At 39.5% G+C, this 24,790-nt stretch overlaps 1 protein-coding gene across 2 annotated transcripts in view; it reads left to right on the top strand.

The window, feature by feature from the left end:
* Nucleotides 1-14,010, top strand: part of CDIN1 (CDAN1 interacting nuclease 1) — a 212,895-nt gene extending 198,885 nt beyond the window's left edge. For both annotated transcript variants that reach the window (XM_061182268.1, XM_061182269.1), the window contains exon 11: nucleotides 12,880-14,010. In XM_061182268.1, coding sequence (XP_061038251.1) covers nucleotides 12,880-13,015 — 136 coding nt within the window. In that variant the 3' untranslated portion in view covers nucleotides 13,016-14,010. The remainder of the gene's footprint in view (nucleotides 1-12,879) is intronic.
* Nucleotides 14,011-24,790: the final 10,780 nt, after the last annotated feature.

Raw genomic sequence — 24,790 nt, 5'->3', positions numbered from 1 at the left:
TGGATAAAGTACTTCCCAATACTGCCTGGATTAGTATTTGACCTGGTTTTCTTTCTCCTAATGGGTCTATTTCCAGTCCTCTGGACATAGATCTACCCATTCATGGGTTGGGGAGAGGGGAACAAGGGTTGGGAGGTTTCTTTATTACATTCCACTATTGGGCAGAATTTTTGTAAGGGGGCAACAATGAATTAACAAATTAAAGTGCTGTGAAGCTTATTTATTCTCAAATCCACCTGGAATTCCAGGATACAAGTTCTATTATACCTGCTTTACAGATGGAGGACGAAGACACAGGAAGTTAAAAATGAAAGGTACATTAAAGATGACGTCTTCCAGCCTCCACATTTTATAGAAGAGGAAAGACTTGTCCAGCGTGGAAGAATCCTTTAGTAAAGCATTCGTATTGAACCTAGACAGACAGGAGCCTTACCTTGAGATTGGCATGGTAGTGAGATGGCATTGGTAGTGATGTTTTAAGGGTTTGGAAGAGTATTTGGGGGAGTCTGAAGCGCAGAAGGCCTTGTAGCATAGCTACTCAGGGAGCCCTGCACGCAGAGGACATGGGTTAACACCTGCACCACTTTCGAGCTTTATCTCCTCGCATGAGTAAGCGGCCTCACCTCTCCGTGTCTCTATTTTCTCGTTTGTAAAATGGCGTTAGTAATACTTCATACCCCGTAGGTTTATTGCATGTAGTAAATGAAATAACGTACATGAAGTGGTTAGTGCAGTGCTAGGCACACGGTAAGCATGCAGGTGTTAATTCTCTTCATTGTCATCATTATGGTCAGTTTAGCACAGCTTTAGAACAGTTTTCTCAACATGAAAATGTAAGTACTACTGTTGGCTGCTACTCATAGGGCTTTTGTTTTAAATGAGATAATACGTATAAATAGCTTAGAGGAGTAGCTGGCACATGGTGATCAGTACGTACCAGCTGCTGTTATGATTATGTTTATGGCTATTATTATAAGTATGATTATCAGCAGTGTTATTTTCCTCAAAGAAATAAAAATCAAATAGTCTGTATCTTCTACCAGTTCCAAAGATTGGGACTATGGCAGCAAGATAAACCTGGAGCAAAGTCAGTCAAGTATCCTTTGAACCTAGGTGACTTGAGTCTGAAATGGGTTAACCACCGGGCATTATATTTACTAGAATGCCTTTCTCTAGTTGTATTTAGAAGGGGATCAATCGGGAAAATTACTCACAAAGCCCAGCCCTGAAGAATGACTTGTAACCTGAAGAAGGAGAGATAAGGTATTTTCCACCATGCAGACCCTCAGCACAACCTGCATCCAGCCCCGGGGGGCCTGCCGGCTGTGTCTAGCTTTAAGGTCTGTTTCCAGGTGACCACCAGTTCAGCTGCCCTCCCATGCGTCTGTCTGCGCGTGACGGTCAGGCCTCTCCTGCCCACCTCACTGCCCTGTTGGTAACTATTCTCTGGAGTTGAGCCAGTGCGCCTTTTCACTCCCTCAACAGAGTAACCCTCATCACTTGGAAACGTCCCTGCCTCAGAGCTTCATTGTATGGATCTGGCATTAAATAAGTAATGCAGTTAAAAATAAAATCAGGTAGGATCTTTATGGGCTTAAATTTAAAATTTTGTTAACTGTGCAGTTGACCTTCGAAGTTCAGTTTAACCGTAAAATGCATTCTTCTTTTCCTGAGCTCAATTTTCTATTTCTATTTTGCTATTTTATTATACACGCCTTTTGGGCGAAAAGGCAGGGTAGAAATAAGTTAACAGCCTCACACCAACATATAGAAGCCATCAACTCCTCATTTGCTTAAAGGAGCACTATTGAAAATGGCGTAAAGATCATTTTGTAAAGTTTATATGTGATCGAAAAGCAAAGCAATAGGAGCACAGGCTCCCCCTGAACCTGGGAATGCTCAGGCACCGTAGGGATGGTGTTTGTGGTTCATGGGGCGCAAATCCGTGTGTCATACAAACACAGTTCACTTTAATAGTTTGATATCTCTTCACTCATCTTAAACACCTTAAGGTATTTGGAAAGGGAGGAAGAAATAAAACAGATGAACCTGCTGAGATATGGCCAGGAACAGTAGTACTTCATTTTGATTGATGTCTTTACAACCTTCTCTTCTAGATAAAAGCTACTGTAAACAAAAGCCTACCTGAATTGATTGTATTTCAAGGAAGAGAGAGCCACCTGTGTGCAGTGATTGGCTCCCAAGTCCTTAGTTTTTCTTCCTAGCAGTTTAATTCCTACCCACCTCACAGTCACCACCTCAGCCACCAGGAGGGTCCCTTCTAGGGAACAGTACTCGCGTTGCCTCCCAGCTTTTAGAACACGGCATCATCTCCCCCGTAACAACCTGGAAAGCAGAGATTCCTAATAGCCCCTCGGGGAGCTAGCTCTTCAGTATGCAACTTGGGCATATTTTTAAGGCTCGTTTTCTCACCTTTAAAAATGACTTTTCTTCCCTACACGGTGGAGGGTTATCAGCAAAAGATTTTTTTTTCCAAATGCATGATAGCATTCACAGCTTCTCCTGAGGCAGGGGCTCTATAGTGGTATTCATTCATGCAATATTTAGTGGCTGACTCCTGTGTGCGCTGAAATATACAAGCTGTCCTCATGGAGCTTGCATTCTAGAAGTGTTTGTTTAATAACTGCAAGGCTGGATTGTCTCTATTTTATTTTTTTCTAAGAACCGTATTTTTTAAATTGTTTTTCCTTACCTGACCATTTTTCCTAATGACCTAGATGGTTCTACCTTCTCATTTTTTTCTCCTCTTTCCAGTATTTGCCTTTATGGATCTGTAAAATTGGGAGGTTTGCTTTTGAGGACTGTGATGGTTAGCCAGAGAGATTCTCCTTATCGTGAAATATTTACTGTGATTAGGAGAAATTTTTAACTACACATTTAGAGCAAGTTGGGATCTGACATACCTGAAGCATTGTGTTACATTTGGTTAATGATAGATTTATAGGGCAAACATGTATCAGCCTTAATCCTTTAGTTATTTGACTTTGCCAAGTATGAAAATTCCGATAATTTTTTTATTTTAAGCAGACTTTTATATATCCAGAACCCATAAATCTCTTTGCATCTTGAGATAAATGTCTGACTGAACTCTGGGTTACCCTGTGATCTTCTGTGAACTGAGCCGAGGAAAAACAGACCCCATCCCCCCTCTACCTAATAATAAAAGACTACGTGAAAAAAAATATATTTGGGGTAAGCAATGTTTATGTGATAAAATCTCTTCTATTTTATAACACATTTCTAGTTTCTAGTATTCAGGAAGTTGGTAATGAAAAGTTCAGAAATAACCTCCAAATTTATCTGAGCAAGTCTCTGGTTGACTAACTGGCAAACACCAAAATGGACTATCACACTGTCAGCCCATGTGTTGCCAGCGTGATGATCACTTTCCATTATGGTTGTCATATCCATTATAAATCCCCTGGCATCAAACCCTAAATCAGCTGAAATGATGGGTTTGCCTGTGGCATGTTTCCCTGGGGAAATAACTGAGAAAACATGTAATAATTCACACAACCAATTTTGTAAACTACCCCAACTTTTGGAAAAAGGCTGGGGTATAAATTCTAGGGAGGTAGGTATGATGTGCACCCAAGGTCCGCCTGAAGTGTTCTCTCACTCTTAGTACTTAAGTGTTTTTCAAAGTAAATATGACCTTGGGTACTTGGTGATTTTTATGGTTTCGGTTTCTTTCACTGCATTTGGTGTTTCTCTCTTCTTCCCATTTGAGGATGTGTACTGTCCACTCTACCCATCCTCGTTTGAAACAAAAAAACAGGGCTATCATACTTAAACTCATTCTCTAGTTTTACAATGAAATCATCTCCATATGCTCCTGGTTCTGCCATCCCTCTACATCTCTTGGGACCCCTAACCCCAGTCTTCATTCTTCCCTCAAAAAACATGTGTGTATAATGGAGAAAATTAAAAGGGCCATTGTATGAATAAATGCAGCATAGCTGGGAACTCACCTTGTCTAGGAAAACTTCTAGAACACCATGTTATTGTTCTAATTATTCTTTCGCTGTGAACCTTTTGGCACTTCGTTCGTTTATTATTATTTTATTATTCAATTGATAACTTACATGTTACACTTAAATGTGAATAGTTCTACATTATTAAAATTTGAACTGTAAGTATCTAAAGGAGAGGAATATCCTTCCTTGTGTGACTTGTGCTCCGCGCAGGATGAATATGCAGGCTCACATGGGCACACGCAGAGAGCCTGCCTCAATGCCAGGGGTTAGTGTTTCTCCAAGAACACAGATATTAAAGACAACAGATTAAATATAAAAAAGCTTCCTCCTTTGTTTTCTATCCTGCCTACCTCAGTTTTTCTCTTTGGAGAAGAGATTTACTATAGGCTGGAAAGACTGTTAGTATAGCATCTAAGAATTTCCAACACAGGACAAAGTGGAGTGGAAATTAAGCACTTTTCCAGGCAATTTAATGTTAGACATGAAAATGCCGAGTTGTATAAACACCAGGGAGAATTTCAGGTGGTTGTGGTTGTGTATTTATATACATTTTAAATTTTCTTCAAAATAATGTATTTTCTGTTTATTTTCTATGTGGCGTAAAGGCCAAGGGTGAATCAGTATTTCTCATATATTTTCCTTTTTTGTTTTCAAAATTATAGACAGTGAGTTGATGTTACAAAGAGAGTTGCAATTTTACTAACCAAGATCCATGAATTGAACAAGAATATTCGTAACTAGGATTCTCTTTCTTTAGTCATTTCAGTTTGCAAACACAGAGCTGCCAAGCAAAAAAAGCAAATGAAACAATCAATTTATATTTTTACTTCATCTCTATATATTACCAAAAGAGAATATTTGCATTGTATATGAAATTGACCGTAGTGCCAGAACCTTAAGATGCTACATTGCATGATCACTAATCTATTATTATTGTACACATATTTATACACAGGCATAAATACACACATACTTTGCATATAAACATGTGCAAGCATATTTCACTTGGACTGAAAAGTTATTTACAACTCTGTCTAGAGATACATACAACAGTGATTAACAAGTGCATAACCAATCTACAACACACAGATTAAAACTAAATAAACAGTATAAGAGTTTATTTTAAAACAATTACAAGATGTTTTATATTTCTCCTTCATCCTGAACTGTGTGTTTGAGAATGCGTTCTTCATGAAAACCACATGCAAGTCTTTTTGATGGTGAAACAATTGACTTCCAGCAGCCACATGTCTGCACACATCCTCAGAAGATATCCCAGACCCCACACAGCAACTCAAAATGAGAAATAAAAAAAATTTAAAAAAAGGATTCTCTGCTATTCCTGTTTTGGAGAGGAGTTTTCTATTTGCTTATGAATTGAAAAATAAGATTTGGGTTGGAAACAAAGATTTGAATCAATACAGGTAGGTTTTATTTTTATTGTTTGATGAAGACCCTCAAGAACAAGAAACTTTTCTAAAATCATCAGATCATTCCATGGTCCTCTTGTCATCCTTCAGTTGAAAATTGTTTGTTCTATTGACTTGATCCAGATTTATATTGTAGAACCCTGGTGCATTAGAATCCTTTTTTATGTAAAAATGGTAACGTAGCTCATTGAGAAGTATATGATCAGTCTCATGAGTTTTCTCTTATTCTATGTAGAAAAGCAAATTGTATAATAGGATATGAGTCTTCCACCACCCTTCACCTTCATATTATCAAAAGAGATGGAAAATTGTATTGATTTTTTTTTAAATACGTAGTTATTTTCTCCTGGTGCTGAAAACATTGATAAGCCAAGTTAATTGCACAAATATAGAAGGATTTTAGGAGCAAACATGGGCCTTTGGAGTTCACCGTATCAGCCCTGTTTAGCAAGTCTGAACCTTCTTTTCTGGGAAAACAAATCTCCACCTGACACACTCACTTAGACCCATTGCTTCCCTCAGTTTTCCTCATAACTTATTCCAGCTGTTTATTTCCATTTATATGAACAGGCTATGATTCTCATTCCCCAGCTTACTTCCACCTGATTGTCAAATGCTTCAAATATGCTCCCTCAAATGCAGTCACTTTAATTTCTTTCACCTGAATTGTATGTTGCTTTACATATACTTCCTAAACGTGGTGACACTTAAACCTGAAAGAGTAGCTAGATAAACTTTTTAGTGTGAAACTATTGACTCCATACTTGAAGAATTATTCCTGTAGGACAGGTGAATTCCAATGCATACACTGAACTTTTGATTAGTCACCTGCCTTCCAGGCCCCTGCTCCTCTCTCATTTCCAGGTGTTGTAAATATTTTTTCAAAGGTGAATGACTGTTACAAATTGCTGTGTAAATACACGGCATAATGAGAGACAGTATAATGTATTGGTTACAAGTACAAGCCATAGAGCCAGACTGCTTAGGTTCAAAGCCTAACCATTTTAGTGCCTCAGTTTTTTCATCTGTGAAATGGGGATAATCACAGTGTTTTTTCTCCCCCCCCCCCGACTTCCTGCATAGGGGGCTGGCTTGTGCATATCAAATTAGTCTGTACATGTAAAAGTGCTTGAAGCACTGCCTGCCACATAATGAGTGTGCAGTAAAAGTTACCTTTTTGCTGTTGGGTATTAGAATCATTTTATTTGTATTAAGACAGCATCTTTATAGATATAATGTCTGGTCAAGAGTCCTCTGAAATCTGTGGAGACATAGAAGCTAAACAGGTTTCAGGAAACCAACCAGGGAGTTGGTTTGGGGGGCTAATTTAGCAAAATGATATCTAATATGTGATTGGAAATCTCTAAATTCCTGCATTTATCTTTCATTTCAACCTCTCTGAAGAAGGTGCCTCAAGGAAAAGTCTTAACAATAGAAAGTTAATAGTCTTCTCTTTTCTCCATAAGTAAAACTACCATCCAAGCAATTCCTGAGTTATAGGATAGTGTAGAGGCATGGCAAGGAAGGGAGGGTATTTTTTTTATAGTTTAGAAAGAATAAGCAAGTCCTTCCTTAATTTGGGGGCCCAAATTTCCTGTCTGTGCCTCTGAGTTTCTCAGAGAGCTGTAGAAAGACTTGCTTTATAACTTGTACCGTATTCTGTACAACATTCATAATCTAACAACCTCAGAGACTATCTGAGGATAGCTAAATTTTTCTGGAAAACTAAGAATTTACTCACTGAAGTACCATTTTTAAAACATTCTTGGTGACAATTTTTTTAAAAATATCTTACAGATTTTACTGCCTTTTTTAACTGAACAAAATGAAACCAGCATTTGTTTTTCCTGGGCTGTCCTCAGCACCTGTTGAGATTGACAAAGTCTATTTGCCCCAGCACCAAATAGCCTTGGATTACTACAATTGGGTTGTTGTTTTTTATTTGTTTGTTTGTTTGGTTGGTTGGTTGGTTGGGTTTTTTTAGTGTCTCTTCCCTAATTGTCAGCAGTCACCTCAACTGTAACCAACCTCCCACACCCTATCTCTACCCTCTATTTGCAGCTTCAGAAGCCCAATAACCAACTCTAACACCAAAGCCACAGAACTTGAGAAAATATGCAGAATTCTTCATTTTATTATATGATTTCTATACTTCTTTGGATAACCCCAGCATCCTAGATATGCAGCAGGGAGGGGCATTGGTATATAGTCTAAGTTAGGAGCCAGGAAGCTCTGTTAGTGTAAAAACACAGAGTTGCTTTGTAGCTGAGATTTCCCCTTGATGAAGGGTTGCTACTTATTGATAATCTCATTCGGTAATCCCTTCTGCTATAAAGTCTGGGTGCAAGTGTAACTGACAAAAGCCAATCTGTAGCCAACAGGGCTCTCCATACTGCATACGTGAAGAATGGTATTTGACTACTCAAGTCTGTAGTGCAGGTGTATCTATTAGTTATCTATTGCTATATTAAAAAAATGCCCAAAACTACATGACTTAAAATAGCACACATTTGTTATCTCACTTTTTCTGTGGGTCAGGAATATGGGTATAGCTTGTTGGGTCCTCTTCTTCACCTTCTCTCACAGGCAGCATTTTAGTTATTGGCTCAGGGTCTGTGGTCTCATCCGAAGGCTTGACTGAGGAAAGATCCACTTCCAAACTCACTCAATGATTGTTATTCATGTTAAATCAAAATCTGATTCTTGGTTACTTTTAAACATTGCCCTAGGTCTATGCTCAAGAGCTACAATAGGAATCTAATTCCTTCTCCCGTGAGCACTGTAAACATCCATAGGTGGTGAATGAGCATATCACCACCCTAAGTTCTCATTTCCAGGTCACATATACTTTGTTAATCTAATGCTTCCTCAAACATCCTAGAGTTCTCCTCTGGATCATTTCCAGACTAGAGATATTCTCCTTAAAATATGACACCAGGGCTTCCCTGGTGGTGCAGTGGTTGGGGGTCTGCCTGCTAATGCAGGGGACACGGGTTTGAGCCCTGGTCTGGGAAGATCCCACATGCCGTGGAGCAACTAGGCCCGTGAGCCACGGCTGCTGGGCCTGCGCGTCTGGAGCCTGTGCTCCGCAGCAAGGGAGGCGGCGATGGTGAGGGGCCCGCGCACCGCGGTGAGGAGTGGCCCCCGCATGCCACAATTGGAGAGGGCCCTCGCACGGAGGCGGGGACCCAACACAGCCATAAATAAATTAAAAAAAAATAAAAGATGAGAACATTAGTATCCTCAGATTCAAAAAAAAAAAAAAAAATATGACACCAGAACCCTCCACAACGCTCTCAGTGTGGTCTAACCAGTTCATAGGGCATTTCCCCTCTTTTTCTGGTTAAAGTCTAATACCATTTTACCATATTTAGTAGACTGATCACTACATCATAGCAAGACAGTCACAGACCCTCCAGCCAGTCCTGGGTTCCAAAACAGGTTCCTCCACTTTTTAGCTAAGACCTTTGGCAAGATACTTAATTTCTCTGTGCCTCAGTTTCTTCATTTGTAAAATAGGGACAGTAATTGTATCTCCCTCCCTCATGGAGCTGACCTGAGAATTAAATGGATCGATACGTGTAAAGTGCCTAGAACAGTGTCTGTCACGTAGTAAGTGCAATGAAAGTGTTAATTAACATTGTTGTAACTGTTATTATTACTAGCACTATAATCTGTTAGTATGCCATTACGGTGCTCACCCTGCTCACTAATAAAAATGCCAAACCATGGCAATAGCCGAGTCCTTCCATCTTGCCCATCTCTAGGCTGCCACTGATTCAGTAACCAGTGCAACAAAGCTGTCTGATCCTATTATTAACTCTGTGTTCTCCATCTTGTTCTTGAGGGTATCTGTCATGTTCCAGGTACTGTGCTAGCCCTAGAGGACACAATGTAAATAAAACATGGTCGTTGCCCTCAAAAGGGTCACAACGTAGCAAAGAGACAAAGGATGAAACGTGTAATCTCTGGGAGACAACTGTGCACAAAAACCACAAAAGGGTGCCCAGCTTTCATTCCACAGTCTCCTGCTTAATTTCTCTAAATACTCTAAAATGGAAGGAAACCAGAGAAACCCATTTCAAACACATTTATAAGGTTGTCATTATTTATGAGGAGCTTTATCTTTCATACCCTCAAGGTCTGTCATGGCTCTTGACTTTCACCTCCCATTTTTTCAAGAGGTATTTGTTATTGCTAATTTGGTGGTATTTTATTTGCAAGTAGAATTACTTGTTCAAGAGTCACTTACATTCCAGGCTGTGCTCCACAGGAGTTTTTAAAATCCATTTGGAGTCTTTGATCTTATTACTTGACCCATGAGTATAGTAACCTTCAAATTATAGTCAACCTTGAAATGTGTTTACACAGTCAATTCAGATATCCATATACATCCCATTACTGAGTGTCTCCAGCCTGGTAGGGAGGGCTGCAATCCCAGTAGCAGACCAACCCTCTGCTTTGCACATTTGCTCAGATCCAAGGACTCTGTTTTCTTTTAAATTCTGTGAATAGACTCTTTGATTTTTATTGGTCACAAAGGTTATGTTTGCCTTCCCAGTGATCTCATTCTTGTCCAGTAGTGCCACAATAAATGGAAGTAAGCATCAAAAAGGTGAAGTCTCTAGGCCCATCAGCATGTACTTGACCAACATAAAAATTTCCTAGGTCTTGTTTACTCCCTGTTTTACAACTTTTCAGAAGGAAATACTAGAGATGGGTTGCTTGATTTTTCGAATTATCAGCCTACATGTTCCCTTCTGCTGGTTCCGATAATGGAGGAATGGATCATGTAATGTTGCCTAATGCGGTCAGCCTCTTCATAAACAGCCAAGTTGCTGAAAGGTTAATTTGCCAGCGTCTGATAATCTCTGGATCCTCAGCTGTTGGAGAAACGTCAGAAATGCACTCAAGGTATTGGGAACAAGGCCAGGTCTTGTTCTCCCGTTAAATTTCCAAACTTGTAACCCTCTAAAGTCCTCACTATTTTTGTCATTCAAAGACTACATAATTTGAAAGCCTCCATCTACCAATCTCTATTTACAAAGGGAGTCGTATTTCCTCGTTTTTAATTAATTAAGCACATATTGTCAATCAGAGCTTTTGGGTCATACGAGAGAGCTGGTATTGCCCAAGTAAATATAATTTCACCCCAAAGCTAGGGAACAATGACTTAGATAGAGGGTAGAGCCTTATTATGAGTCATTTCTCATATATACTAAAAACAGTTCATAAATCTGTGTTGCTACCTTCAGAGAGTCCTCCTAAGTGAACCACTACATGAAATGTTTAGATTCACAATCTTGCAAAACCTTTTCCAGTTGCTGATTTCATGTGTTGCCTCACAGGTGAAACAAGTCCACTTTCTTGGTCATTGAGATGTTCGCCAGCCTGACTTTCATGCCTAGAAAATGCCATTTTCGTAAAGAGCCTTCTTGCTTCATGTCCTTTGGCTTATGATTCAGGGAAAGCGCAAGCTGCCCTTACTCTCTCAGTGCTGGTGATATGTGTTTTTGTTTTATTAAATCTTTAAAACACTGGGCTTGTTGTTTATGGCCTCTATATATTCTTTTGTTCTTTTCCATGACTGGTTAGATCACCTTTTTTTTTTTTTTCCTCCCTTCATAGAAATATGAGCGCCTTTCTAAAGAACATCATGGCCTCCAGAGTGGCTGTGTAATAAAACAGGGGAATGTGTTGAGGTTAACAGTAGATTTCTTGAGGCTGTGACTGAGGGCTGCTTCACTGATGGGAAGGTCTGAGGCTTCTCAGACATGATCCTCAGAATCACAGGTCTTCTTGCTCTTGCCAGACTTGTTTTGACAAACCTGAGATCATTTGATACTAGTCATAGAGCTCTTTGTAAAATCAAGATACCAAATGGTATCCATTGCAGACAATTGTTTGTGATTAAAAGTTACTAAGAAACCCTTGGTTAAAATGGAAGCAAGACCTCATCCAGGTGTGAGCTTCACCTGGCGTGCATTTAAGCACTGGGGCCCCAAATACCTCGTGCCCTAGGTGCCTGATTCTTCTGACCACAAAGGAAACTCTCCCCGGAGATACTGAGAAACGAAAGCATTTGCAGTCAGCCCTGAATTCAGGTAAATGTCACAGCGCCTGGTGCTTCAAGGCATCTCATCCTATACAGCTCCTGTGTCCCCTAGAACAGGTTCAGTTGATGAGTCAACATCTCATGATTCTATCCCTGCATGGAGGGAATGCAAAAGTTTTAATTAATCTCGCGTACAGCTTGGCTGCCCTACTGATGTGAATCCCCAAATGAACTATTCCATGACATCCAGTTGAACTTGTTCCTGTGCATACAGTATCTTGCAGCCCATCCTGTACTGTTAGGTTTGGCAAGTACACTTCAGCATATAATAAATCATGGAAGGAAAAACGGTTTTGGCCTAGCGCGGTTCAGCCTGCTGTAATGTCAGAATACAGAAAGCAGTTCTGTTTTTAGACATCCTTTTACTAACCCAACGTTCATAATTTATGCTTTCACTGTAAAATTCCTGCAACACGACACCAAAAGTAGAGCTGCCCTTTAATTAAGTACTCTCGGTAGGAAAAACGTGAAACTGATGTGCAAAACATCTCTGTGTGCACAGTGATTGATAGTGATTACATCGTTATGAACCCAGCCTAGAGGTCTCAACTTCCTGCTGGCTACTTCCTGAGTGTGCTGCTAACCAAATTGGAGATAATTCGGAGGCACAATTTAGAAACATTGAGGTTTCAAGCCTGCATCTGTCTAGACTTTTTCAGAACTCTACGTGGCATTATTCCCTACTTTCGTGATGAGAACCTACGACCAAATTTCATGCCATGTTCACGCTTAGAGAGGCTGTAATGCAGAGAGTGAAGGGGCCGAGAGAACTCTTTGCAGGATCCCAGTTGTCACATGGGTTTGTTTTTTGTTTTTAAGACTAGAAAGAATGAATGACAGAAGGAACTTCTGGCCCTATGGGTACGTGAATAGAGCCTTATAGCCAGAAGAAGACCTTGAGCTGTCCCATTTTTTTAAAATTATTTTTCCAAACATTTTTTTTTCCTTAGTTGAAAATAGGTAAGTTTAACTTTTAAAAGAGTGCCTCTAAGTGTCAAGAGGCTAAAATCCCAAGCCTCGTGCTCCCCAAATCAATGCTGCTTCGACTCTGCTTTTGTCCTTCATCAGCTAAGTCGTCACAACACCTGACTGAGAAGTAATTAGAGTAGTGAAATCGTTCAGGTTCCTTGAAAGAAAGGTAACAAGTCCGTCCAAGGCGGTGACACTCGCATGAAATAAGCTCTTTGGTGTAAGTTCAGCTACTTTCAGTCATCATCGTAGCAACCGAAACAAAAACTCCGTACAATAAAGTCATTTCATCATCTTATCCAAGATCACCTTGTTCTGGAACTATGTTGATACTATGTGTGCGTGTCACTTTCTCATGTTTTTGCAGGTTTGGTCCGGGCTTAGTCATCTACTGGTACGGATTTATCCAGGAGCTGGACTGTAATCGGGGAAGGGGCATCCTGCTCCACGCCTGTTTCCCCACCGACATCGTCACCTTGTGCCATAGCACTGCTTCACCCTGATGGTCTTGGAAGAGAAGCTGGGAGGAAAAGGTGAATCCGGAAGCAATTTCACTTTCCTGCGGTGTAAACTCCTGGCAGCATCTGCCCTGAACTTCAGCTGAACTCTCGCTGCCCGTGGTCACACCACTACCTCTTTAGACAAACATATCAAGAGTTTCTGTTTTCCTTCATCCCTTTTGCTCATGTGAATAGCCAAGAACTACAGACACAGCCCACTCATTATCAGCATTTCTGTCTCTGTCAAACAGTTAGTTTATAGATAGTCATAATCTTTCTTCCTTCCGGATGGTTTCTCCTTATATACTGAACAAAAGAAAAAATGTGGAGACTGAAAGGTGTGATTTTTCAATTCTCCTCCCAGTTACTGAATCGCCCTCTTATTCTTTTTTTTTTTTTTTTTTTTGGTAAGCCTCCTTTCATTCTCTCTCCCTCCCCCTTTCTCTTCATGTACACTCACAGATCCCCGGGGTTGCGTTACTGTCATGGAATAACCTAGCACAGTCCCAGCAAAGCCGAAATCATGAAGGCTGCAACTAGATTTTCGCTCTCACCTGCAAGGGCAGACCTTGCTGGGAGCCTGTGTTTGTTTTGTCCAGTCTTTATGGTTTCCTGACTTCTATGGCAGTAAGCCAAGCTGAAAAAAATATACTTGATGAGAATTTCCTCTTTCTATAATACTTATTCGAACACCAAACATTTTCCATTTATCTCATTTAAAAGCATTAGTTACGTTGTGTCTGGAAACCACACTCCTTCTTTGGATTGGGGGCTGAGGGCAGACGACTGAAGCTGGGTGCCAGCCTTGACAAGAGTTTATTTTTAAACATAACTAGTTGTCAGTATGTATGGTAGTCAGTATTTTTATGAGTAAAATTTTTCAAAAGCGCATTCTGTACCCTGCTTTGTATCTGCATTTTATACCGCATAATTATATAACACTCAAATAATTTAGGCATTAGGATTGTTCGGCTTTGAATGAATTAAGTGTACCAAAAATAAACCTAGAGCAATTTTCAAGTAAGCAAAATAAAAGAAGTTTTGTATTTATTCACTTTCATTTATTCACTTTTTCTACTGCAAACCAAATTTCAATCTAAAGGAAAACATCAGTAAATTCATTATAAACCTATCTTTTAGGAAGGTGAAAAATTAATCCATACCCAAAAATGTACTTAGTAAAATATTTGCCCTCATGTTGACAAAACATAATATTCTTTATAATGTTGAATGAGTTTGGAAATATTAGTAAAAGTGTAACTTTTACAAACACCTTCAAGTTATATACATTGCTTGGTTCTTTCAAAAGACTAAATACACCATTTGTACTTTGTTCATTTTGTACCTAAGAAGATTTGCAGAAATCTGCCTACTGCCTTTCCTTTTGAAAGACACAAACATGTCGGGTTCAGGCATGGATTTTAGCTCTGTTGCAGGTTGCATTAAACAAAAAAGAAAGAGGAAGAAGATGAAACAGTAAGGTGGTATCAGGCAAACTTCTGTTTCAGTGTAGAATTCACCATGCAGGTTTCATGAGTAAAATAGAATGATTTGGAACCACTGCTGTTGTCTTGATGCACACACACACACACACACACACACACATTTTAGACAAAACTGTTGTTAAAAGCAGTTTTCATGCCATGCTCTAAACTGCTTTTTCTTCTTTAGAAATAAATTACATTTATCTGCACAGATGTTGAAAACCCTATTAAACCCTCGTCAAGGATTTGTTTGTTTTATATTAAACAAATTTATGATGAAGGTGCACAAATAAATTTAAACAATGAAAGAGGTGCTTGCATTTCAGAATTTGCTCTTCTACCTGGTGCCCTGGCATAATGTGTCAGGAGAAGGTACCGGTGTTCTCTGGCAAAGGCACCACCTCCTCTTTATGAATGAGGTTTTAAAATCTGGCCCTGAAAAGTGGGGAAGAAACCAGCAGTAGACTGTACGTACTATGATAAAGTTACAAGTTATTTAAAACTAAGCTTTATTCAACATAAAAACTAATGTGATTATAACGTCTACTACTTTTCAGTTTGGAGGAGTGGGGTGAGGGGACTAACGATCCCAGACTGGAAGCGGAAGTCCTCCTTGTTCCTCTTTTATGTAAGGAATACTTGTCTGTGGTCTATCTGTATGTGTTGTTTGATTACTTATTTGTTTTTTAAATTTAGACAGTGTAAACATCAGCCCTAGAGGGTATACGTGGGGTGACAACTTTTTTTTTTTTTTTTTGCTCTCATCATTAGAACATTAACATTAAAGTCAAATCTTGTGTTTATGGAGCTTTCTGCAAACTGTGTTAATGAATTAGGCCAAGTCAGAAAGCAGGAGTGTGTGTACAAACGTAAAACTAAATGATGTCCTCTCTGCATATATAGACTTGCCAAGTGTCTGCTCGCACAAACAAACAAGAGACCCTATTTGTTTGAAGCATGCAGAGGCATGAGCTCAGAACAAAGCTGATCCAGCGCTGATACTTCAGGTGACTTCATAGACCCCTTCCCACCCCATTTCCACCCAAAAAACAAACAAAAAACAGTGAGAATTCTTTTTTTTTTCTTTTGCTTCAGGCGAGGTGTATGTCAACTCTTCTAAACACTCCTAAAATCATATATAAAAGGGAGGCTCAGGGGTGCAGAGTAGAAAGCTGGGTCTCCAGGGGGAATCATTTTCTTTTAAGCATCAGTGTGTGTACCTGCTCATTATTGGCAAGGCTTGATTCCACCCTGGAAAAAGATGATAAATTGTCCGTCTTTGTGGGGGTGCATTCATTCATTGAAGCCTCCAGGGGATAGCTTAGAGCCCTGGATGAGGTCATCCACTAAATGGGCCCTGGGGGGGGCCTCACTAATTAATGCACAGCCCCCAAGTGAACAGTTAATTCACTCCCCCCTCCCTGGGGAGCTACACCCAGTGTTTCCTTTCCACTCTGGAACCAAGATAGCGGAGATGTCTGCTCTTTTTAACCTGTTCCGCCCTAGGACCTGGAGTTTCAGTTGAATTAAATCTTCCACGTGCTGTACTCCCCTCACTTCCTGGCTCTTCCCGGCCGTCCTCGCCTTCTCCTGCCTTTGCAGTTTCCTTCCATGTGGACACACATTCTGCACTCTGTCACTACCCCTTGGCTCTTTTTCTCTCTAGAAAATGATCCCAGGACCAAAATGCAGCTCGTCGGAGTCCTGACCCATATATTTTCGGAGTCCAAGTTGGGGGAGAACAATTGACCTAAGCGCTCTGGGGAAAAGCACACCTAAGCATCTTTGGCACCTGAAGATGATAAAACTTGTAACCAAGATATTACAGGGTCAAATATGGTCTGAGGTTTAGTGTGTCAGTAACTGTTTTGGCAAAAGGAGCCAAAAGAACATGTGAGGTTTACAGATACTTTCAGGCTGAACGGTGGTGTTCAGCTGATTAAAATTACGAATTTAAATAGTAAAATGTCTCTGTGATTTAGTTAGAGAATCACTCCTAGCTCGTTCATGTTGGGAGCAGCTTGCCATTTTCCATGTGATCTGCAAGTTGCCTCAAATGTATAACTATTTTGTGAATAGGACAGGAGGAGAAAATCTCCCAATTGGCACATTCTCAATTAGGGTCAAGGAACAAAGCCAGCTTAACCAGAGAGGAAATAAAAGGCAAACAATAGGAGTTTGCCTGCACTGTCACCACTTACAGAGAGAGGTGCCTCTCTGGACCTGCCTGGTAAGTCACTCTCAGGTTAAGGAAGGGTCGCAGTGACAAAAGTTCGGACCATCTAATTGTATTACCCCAAAGTAACCTTCCTATATATAGTAAAAGCAGTCTGAAGATGTTTTATTAAGAACATTCCTGGATTCGAAAGATTAAGGAAAATGGAATTATGAATTAAATAATAACCAGAACAGCTTGGGTTCCCCTTGTGTTTTTCACTTTCCTGCTATTGTTTTGAATGTGGCTGTGAGACAAAGAGCTGCTTAGGTCAAGGACTATAAATTACAGTTTTCATACAATAGTCATCCACTAAAATGATTTCAAAGCTTGATCAAAGTACTTCAAAAAGACTTTAAAAACTTTTCCACAATGCAGGGGGAGGGGAAACGCTCATTTGATGCCTTAATTTGCTTCAGTCAGTCTAGCAGAGTTCCATCTTGGCGTCATACCTACTTTATATAAAATCCCACTCATTAGTTAAAGAAACCCAACTTGTTCTTATTGTTGTCTCATGTACAAGTAAAGAGGATTTAAGTTTCCATCTGGTTAACTAGCACAACTAAACCTTCAGAGACACTTGTAATGTAAGGAAAAGATGCACATAATCCTGCTTTAAAATAAGCATAACTTGACAGTATTTAATCGTGATATGCAAGGTATTTAAGACTAACTCCCTGTCTTAGAATAAAGTGGATATCAGTGGATTTAGTTGTCATCTTAATAATAGTCATGGTAACAGATAGACTTCATTTTTCATCTCTTTTCCCTCAACATGCATGTACCTGGAGCTGTCTCATGTTACAAGCAAAGATGATGGGAGGTACCCTAGTGGTAGATAAGCTAAGCAGATTCTAGGCCCAGCCATACATAAAGACAGTGTGGGATTGCTGCAACAGTTCTTCTATGTCAGGTAATTTTTATTTTTTAAAAGGAAGGTCATTTGGAAATGCTGACATGAGATATAACCGAGTCAATTAAATGATAACAATGGAAGTTCAGAGTTTAATTGAGTCCTGAACATGAAGCCACCAACCGTTAACCTAAAACAGTCATGAATTCCCCTGGAAACAGCCTCCGTTAAAAGTATTTCTAGAATAGCTAGCACTTTTTTCTTTAAAAAAAAAAAAAATGCCTTTGTCATTTTTATATTCAACACAGATACAATCCGAAATTACAATTGAGTTTATCTATAGTAGACTCATCTTTTAATTTTAATTGAAATTTCTTTTATAGGACAAATCAAAATTTACATAATCCAAACGACCTCTGTAGGAAACCATAGTTTTGTAAGTAAACCGAAAGTTGTAAACAAGCGCCTTTTATTTGATTGTGCCACATTTATCTCAATTGTTGACATATTTCTTTCTGTAGTTGTTTAATGGCAAGATTTCTGACTCGATTGTAAGCTCCATAGAGTAGGAACTATATCTTGTTCACTGCTCTAACCCCTAGTAGCTAACAGAGTTCCTGGCACAGAGCAGGTGTTCAATAAATGTTGAACACACAAATGAATGACTGTTAAATTTATATTAAATATGTTCTCACTTGCTTGCATTAAAGAAATAATTGGGCCCTTTTAATTTTAACTTCCTCATTTTCTTCAGCTGAAAACTGGGTATATGTATTGGAATCAGAGAAAAGCATCATATATTTTGGTGTTGATTAGAGAATTAATTACTTTAGAAACCCTCAAAACCTGAAATACAGCAGTTTCATCAACCAGACTATTTGATACTTAGTCTTAAGGGGAATTCATGTTCTTTCATTGCATTTGCCTTAAATTGAGCCTTAGTACCTTATTGTTCATCCAGTATATTGCTAAATTAACTCAAACATTTTAAAATCTTATCTTTGTTTCTCTTAAAAAGAAAAGGCTTAAGTCTTATCTTTATCTTTATATTTCTATTTAAGAAACAGTTTACCCTAAAATCAAGTCAGGGCCCCAAATCAAATATGTTTTGTACACAGGTTTGAGGATATTCAGTGGAATTATTAGATTAACTGCAAATGGTGCTTTTAATTGCTCACTTTTATAATGCTGAGTTGATGTCACAGTGCTTCCTGGCCGTAGAAGTGTCTGCTGGCTCAGGAGACAAGGGTTCTTTGGTCATTTGCCAACAGGATCTGACTTGGGAGAGACACTGTCCATGAACTGCTCAGGGGGCATTTCCCTGTTAGTCATTAATTCAGAGTATATTATCAAAGGCATTTGGCATATTTCCTCATATTTTGAAAACTTACAACACAAAAGGAACTGGAATTTCCATGTTTCTCCTTTGCTCTCTGGGACTTAATTTGTTGGGGCCGTTTTGGTGTGTGATTCCTTCTGTGAGTGTCTGGAGAGAACTGAAGCCCAGGACAGACGTCACTGCGATTGGGTCCTCTTTGGCTCTGTGGGATGTTTCCATCTTGTATTTCTAGCATTTAGGCTCTTCAAGACACAAGTATTTATAGAGTCCCCAGTGTGTGTTTAGAAGTGTTTGAGGTGCTGTGGGAAATTCAAAAATGTGCAATAAATGGTCTTTTTTTTTTTTTTTTAAGATTTAATTTTATTTATTTTTGGCTGCGTTGGGTCTTCGTTCCTGCATGCAGGCTTTCTCTAGTTGTGGCGAGCGGGGGCTACTCTTCGTTGCGGTGCACAGGCTTCTCATTGCGGTGGCTTCTCTTGTTGCGGAGCACGGGCTCTAGGCACGCGGGCTTCAGTAGTTGTGGCACATGGGCTCAGTAGTTGTGGCTGGCGGGCTCTAGAGCACAGGCTCAGTAGTTGTGGCGCACGGGCTTAGTTGCTCCGCGGCATGTGGGATCTTCCCGGATCAGGGCTCGAACCCGTGTCCCCTGCATTGGCAGGCGGATTCTTATCCACTGTGCCACCGGGAAGTCCCAAATGGTCATTTTTTTGAAAAATAAATCATTACTTGTCAAAATGAAAACAAAAGATTTGAAAATTTCAGGGAAGACAATTACAGTGTAATAAGGAAAGAGGCAAACCTATGGGTCTTTTAATAAGATATTTTACTTCTAGACTTCAGGCAGCAAATAGTTTTCGATTTGCTTGTGGTAGCTGCATCCACTGCTGTAGAGAAGGATTCTGAGGCTGAGTTCAGCTCAGCGGGAAATAGGGTTGTGATCAATTATGGGCACTAATCTTTGGAGAGGGTAGTGATCACATAGATGCCACATAGTTTCAATTCCCACCCTAGGTCATTCATGTTTAGTGCAAGTATAAATACATTCTAAGCGTTTGGAACAGAACTCATAATCTTGTTCATGGGCCTGAGTAATAAAATAAGCAGTAACATTTTTCACTGGTTCTATAACATCAAGTGAAATAACATCTGTCCATGGCTGAGATCTGTTTAGTAATTCATATAAGCAAAATATTTCAATAGAAACATGATTTAAAAACTCAAGATAAACACTTTAGAAGGCCACAGATAATTATTGCTCTCAGTAAAGTAAACGCCTACAAGTTACATGACATTATTGATGAAAAACATTGGGTCTCTATATTTTGGGCTCTGCGTGAGGATCTTGAGATTTGAGGATTGTCTCCTATTAGATGGTCTCACATACTCCTTAGTTTTTTAGTTTTCTTGTTTGTTTGTTTTCCCAGTAAAAACAGGCTTGGGGTTTCAAGGTCAGCTGCAGACTGTGCCTTCCTTCTCTTTCATGGTCTTTATATCATTTGGGTATCAATTTCCTACTTAGTGCAGGGCATTTTTATAAAGTAGTTATTGTATACTTGTTATGTTTGTTTTAAAATATGCTCCCAAAAAGATATGTTAAAATATTTTCAAGGATGAAAGAGATAGGTATGCTGTACATGGTAATGGAGGTTTTGTTAATATACTTACCATTAAGCCATAAATAATTTTCCGAAATCCTTTTAATTGAATCAGCTCATTAATTCTGTCAGCTAAAATAATGACAATCATTGCACATGGAAAATTAGTAGGTAAAAATCTAAAAATATTTTGTTCCTTGCTAATTTGAATAGAAGAATCCATCTTGGTTTTCCAAGTTACAATTTTTTAAAAAGGATTTTGTGGTAAATGAAAAAAAAAAAGCAATCCAGACTAACAGAGGGTAATCGAAAAGCAGAACAACGAAAGAGATGGCAAAGTGGACATAAGTGCATTGCATGTAAATGTAAAACTCAGTCTTTCGGTAAATTATTTTCATCTTACTTGCTTCCCCACTATCCTTGAAAGTGTTTCCCAATGACAAAGGGGTTAAAAACAACAGCAGCAGCTTGGGGGCGTGGAGTGAGCAAAGAAACTCATGTGAGAATTGAATTGCATTTTCAGTTGGTTCCTTGACAATTCCCTAAGAGGTGTGTGGAAAGTAAAATTGAGCCATTAGCAAAGATGAGATAAGTTTGACGCATAGACTCTGAGAATTTTAGAATTGGAAGGGACCAGAGACCTCACTGTACAGGTGAAAAAACTGAAGTCTGGAGAGGTCAAGTGACTTGTCCAAGGTCACAGAGCTAGCTAATTGGAGGCAGGACTAGAATCTGTCCCTCCTAGCCACCTGCCCACTGTCCTTTCCACCATGGGGTTAATAATTTATTCTGGAAGGAACTTCCAATACCTAAGTTATGTTTAGTATTTACAAAGTAAAAGATCATGGTATATTTTTAAATAAACATTCTGAACCGTACTGTTTTTGCCCTGTCCCTGATTCCCTAATCTCTGTAGTAGAAATCAACTCTTGCTTTGACAGAAATAATTCCCATTTTATTTGCGCTTTAGTAACCTAAAATCCTTATCATTTGGTGGCATTCAGTTTCTTTTTCTTTTTCTTTTTTTTTTTGTTTTTGTTTTTTTTGGCCATGCCGCGCAGCTTGCGGGATCTTCGTTCCCTGACCAGGGATCGAACCTGGGCCCCTCGGCAGTGAAAGCGCGGAGTCCTAACCACTGGATCACTAGGGAATTCCCAGCATTCAGTTTCTATAGATTGCCATTTAGCCTAAGGATTTGCCACTAAGAATGATTTTGGAAACAGTTTTAAGACATTTTTTCCCCCAGCTGATTTACATTTTCATTTTATTTTTCTTCTGTTAAAAAAAAATTCACAGATGTTATGTTTATCATCTTCTGTTCCTATAACAATAATATTTAAACGAATAGTAAATCATGAATTTTTCTGATCATTACCAATAATGATTAGTATATCATGTTCTAGAACTGTACCCAGTAGAACCCTGTGACTTACACACGCTTTGACAACAGGTTGGAATCCCTGCTTCTCCACTTACAAATAACTGAGCTGTAAAATCTTCAATTTCTTCAACTGTAACATCAAAATACCTATCACATAGGACTATTGTGAAGATTAAATAAGACTAGTACCTAATACATCGTACATCAGAGCTCTAACAAAACTGGTACCATACGGTTGTATTATACATGATATAGTTATTGATAATATTACTACCATAGAATGATCCATCTAATAAATGATATGCACCATTAAAAATGTGTGTTTTCTCTGTTAATATAGAAATCAGTATGAGGTGGATAGCTTGGCTTTTATTGCTTTTCTAAAACTCATTTAGTATAAACCATTTTTCCTAAAGTTCAGGGACAGGCAGTGGGCATATTTAGTCGACTGTTTTTGCAGACGGATGTCTCACTTAACATTCCTCTGCTCCAGAGGAGCTCAGAGGCAGAGTCCACGTTATTTTGGGTTTTTTTTTTCTTTTTCTTTTTCTTTTTTTTCCTTAACATCTTTATTGGAGTATAATTGCTTTACAAATGTTGTGTTAGTTTCTATGGTATAACAAAGGCCCATGTTTCTTTGGATAGTTACCGTAGCCTTTGCCATAAATACGACTTTGGAGACAGCACAACACAGGGACCAGCCAGCACTTCCAGGTCCAGTTGAAGGCCCAAACCAGCAGTGTGCTCCAGATGAGCCCCGGAAAGTGCACTTTATAGAAGAAGTTTCTATAAAAGGATTGAAATACCTTCTCCAGGCTACTGTTAGTTCAGTGAAAGAAAGCATAAAATGCTGTTTGAATTTGATCTCTGAAAAAACAAAGCGAAGCAAAAAGGAACTTGGGGAAATGACTGGTTTGTTCCTGGATTCTTCCTCTGATTGATGCTCGTGACCCTATTGGAGGCAGCTTGGTAAAAGACCCGACTTTGGCTAGCGCACCACCCCTAAAGGTAAACCTAATCAGATCACAGGCAAGCTGAACAATTTTCCAACAGCTGAACGAGCACCGATGCGCCCCTCTCTGAACACAGGACAGTCTTCTTCAATGCCCGTGCTCCGCAGCAAGAGAAGCCCCCGCAATGAGAAGCCCGCGCTCCGCAACGAAGAGTAGCCCCCGCTCGCCGCAACCAGAGAAAGCCCGCGCGCAGCAACGAAGACCCAACGCAGCCAAAATAAATAAATAAATAAATAAATGTATTAAAAAAAAATCCAGGCAGATTCTGGATCCAATTCTCCTTGGCAGCAGAGAACACTGTAACAGTAACAACGGGCATGGGAAGTGTGGCTGCTTTCATCGGGGAGCTTGGGATCATTTTGCAAACAATTAACTACGCTTCACAGCATCCCTGCCAGGTGAAGAAGTGCTCCTGTGTCCGCGGACAGAGGAGTTAACCAGTTGGGCTATGCCTCTTGTAGAAGTTATTTATTTACTTAACAACAATAAAGGAAACTTGGGAAAAATGCTTATCCTGAAGAGGATGATCTCTTTCTCCATAGTCTTATGTTTTCTGAAAACTGAAATACAATTTTAAAAAATAAATATTAAAATGTTTAAATGCATACCAATCATGAAAATTAAATTGTAGTGTCATTTGCCCAGACTAACCTGTGATCAACACCCAGAGAATGTCTTTTCATAGTTGGTTAGTAGCATCTCATGAAACGCTGGCAGAGTAGATACCAAGCCATGCATGTCAGGGGGCTCCCCTGGTGATGCCCCTTCCACACCTCCAACCTCAACTGTGGAATAAGCGCAACTGAAAGGAAACTGATGGGTGCACTGTAAAATTTCATGGTGCCCTCAGTGGCCCCTACTCTTGCTGATGCGTCGCATAAGTTATGAAAGGGAGACTTGAAGAGCAAAAATACTATCATCCCTTTTTACTCACAAACAGTAAAAGTTCGGCGGAACAGAAGTAACAGCCCTTGAGAATAACTTTGCAATGGGCCCATTTTAGCGCAGCAGGCTGTGTGGTCTAAAGATAATCTAGACGCCTTCATTAACTGAACTTGAAAATTTCAAATGAATTTGCATCGGACTCAACCTGGCATCATATCTTGTTAAAAACATGAAGACTGATACAAACTGTCCTGAAATGGCTTGATCTGGTTATTGCCTAAAATTGATCTATGTTTGCAACTCTTTGAAGTCAAATTAACACAGAATCACCAAAATAGTCACTTCATTCATTCTAACTAGCACATAAGCATTGGTTGGTATAGCTGGAGATATGATGAAGAAGGGTATCTATAGGAACCATAACTCCCCATGTGCTGGAGGCTCGCCAAAGACAGTCTGATTGACCCTCCCCATCTTGGGTGGGGAGTCCAATGTTACCACCTAGTATGGTTCTGGGATCAATTCCAAAGCAGCCAATAGGCTCTCAGAATGAAAATCCATATAGGGAGTGATCTGTTCCTGGGTGCCTATAGGAGAGAGAAGGGCTATGTAGCAAACAAAATTTATTGCCTACCCACAGACACATACACACACACACTCCTTTATCCTTTCTAGCAAAATACAATTTTTATCAAGAACTGGAGGAAGATGCTTTATCCCAACACATGGTGAACTGGTCCAATAATGAGCATGCAACACCATTGTAACCAGTGAGCAGTGAGGAAACATGTATTGTGAGGTTTCAGAGAAAACTTTTCTTCCCTGATAAAAGGAAAGCCCATTTTCTGCCATCACTTTCCTTTTGCTATAAGGGTGGGGTGGTTGGAGCTTCAGTAGCCATCTTGTGACTGTGAGGAAAAGGCTAAGAAACCACCAGAGACAGAAGTAATGGAGCCATTGAGTCTGGGTCAGCACTGCCAAACTCCTCTTGTTTCAACAATCACCCCTTAGGT

The sequence above is a fragment of the Eubalaena glacialis genome, chromosome 2 (assembly GCF_028564815.1).
Source record: "Eubalaena glacialis isolate mEubGla1 chromosome 2, mEubGla1.1.hap2.+ XY, whole genome shotgun sequence".
NCBI lineage: Eukaryota > Metazoa > Chordata > Mammalia > Artiodactyla > Balaenidae > Eubalaena > Eubalaena glacialis.
This window is presented reverse-complemented; position numbering and strand designations above follow the sequence as displayed.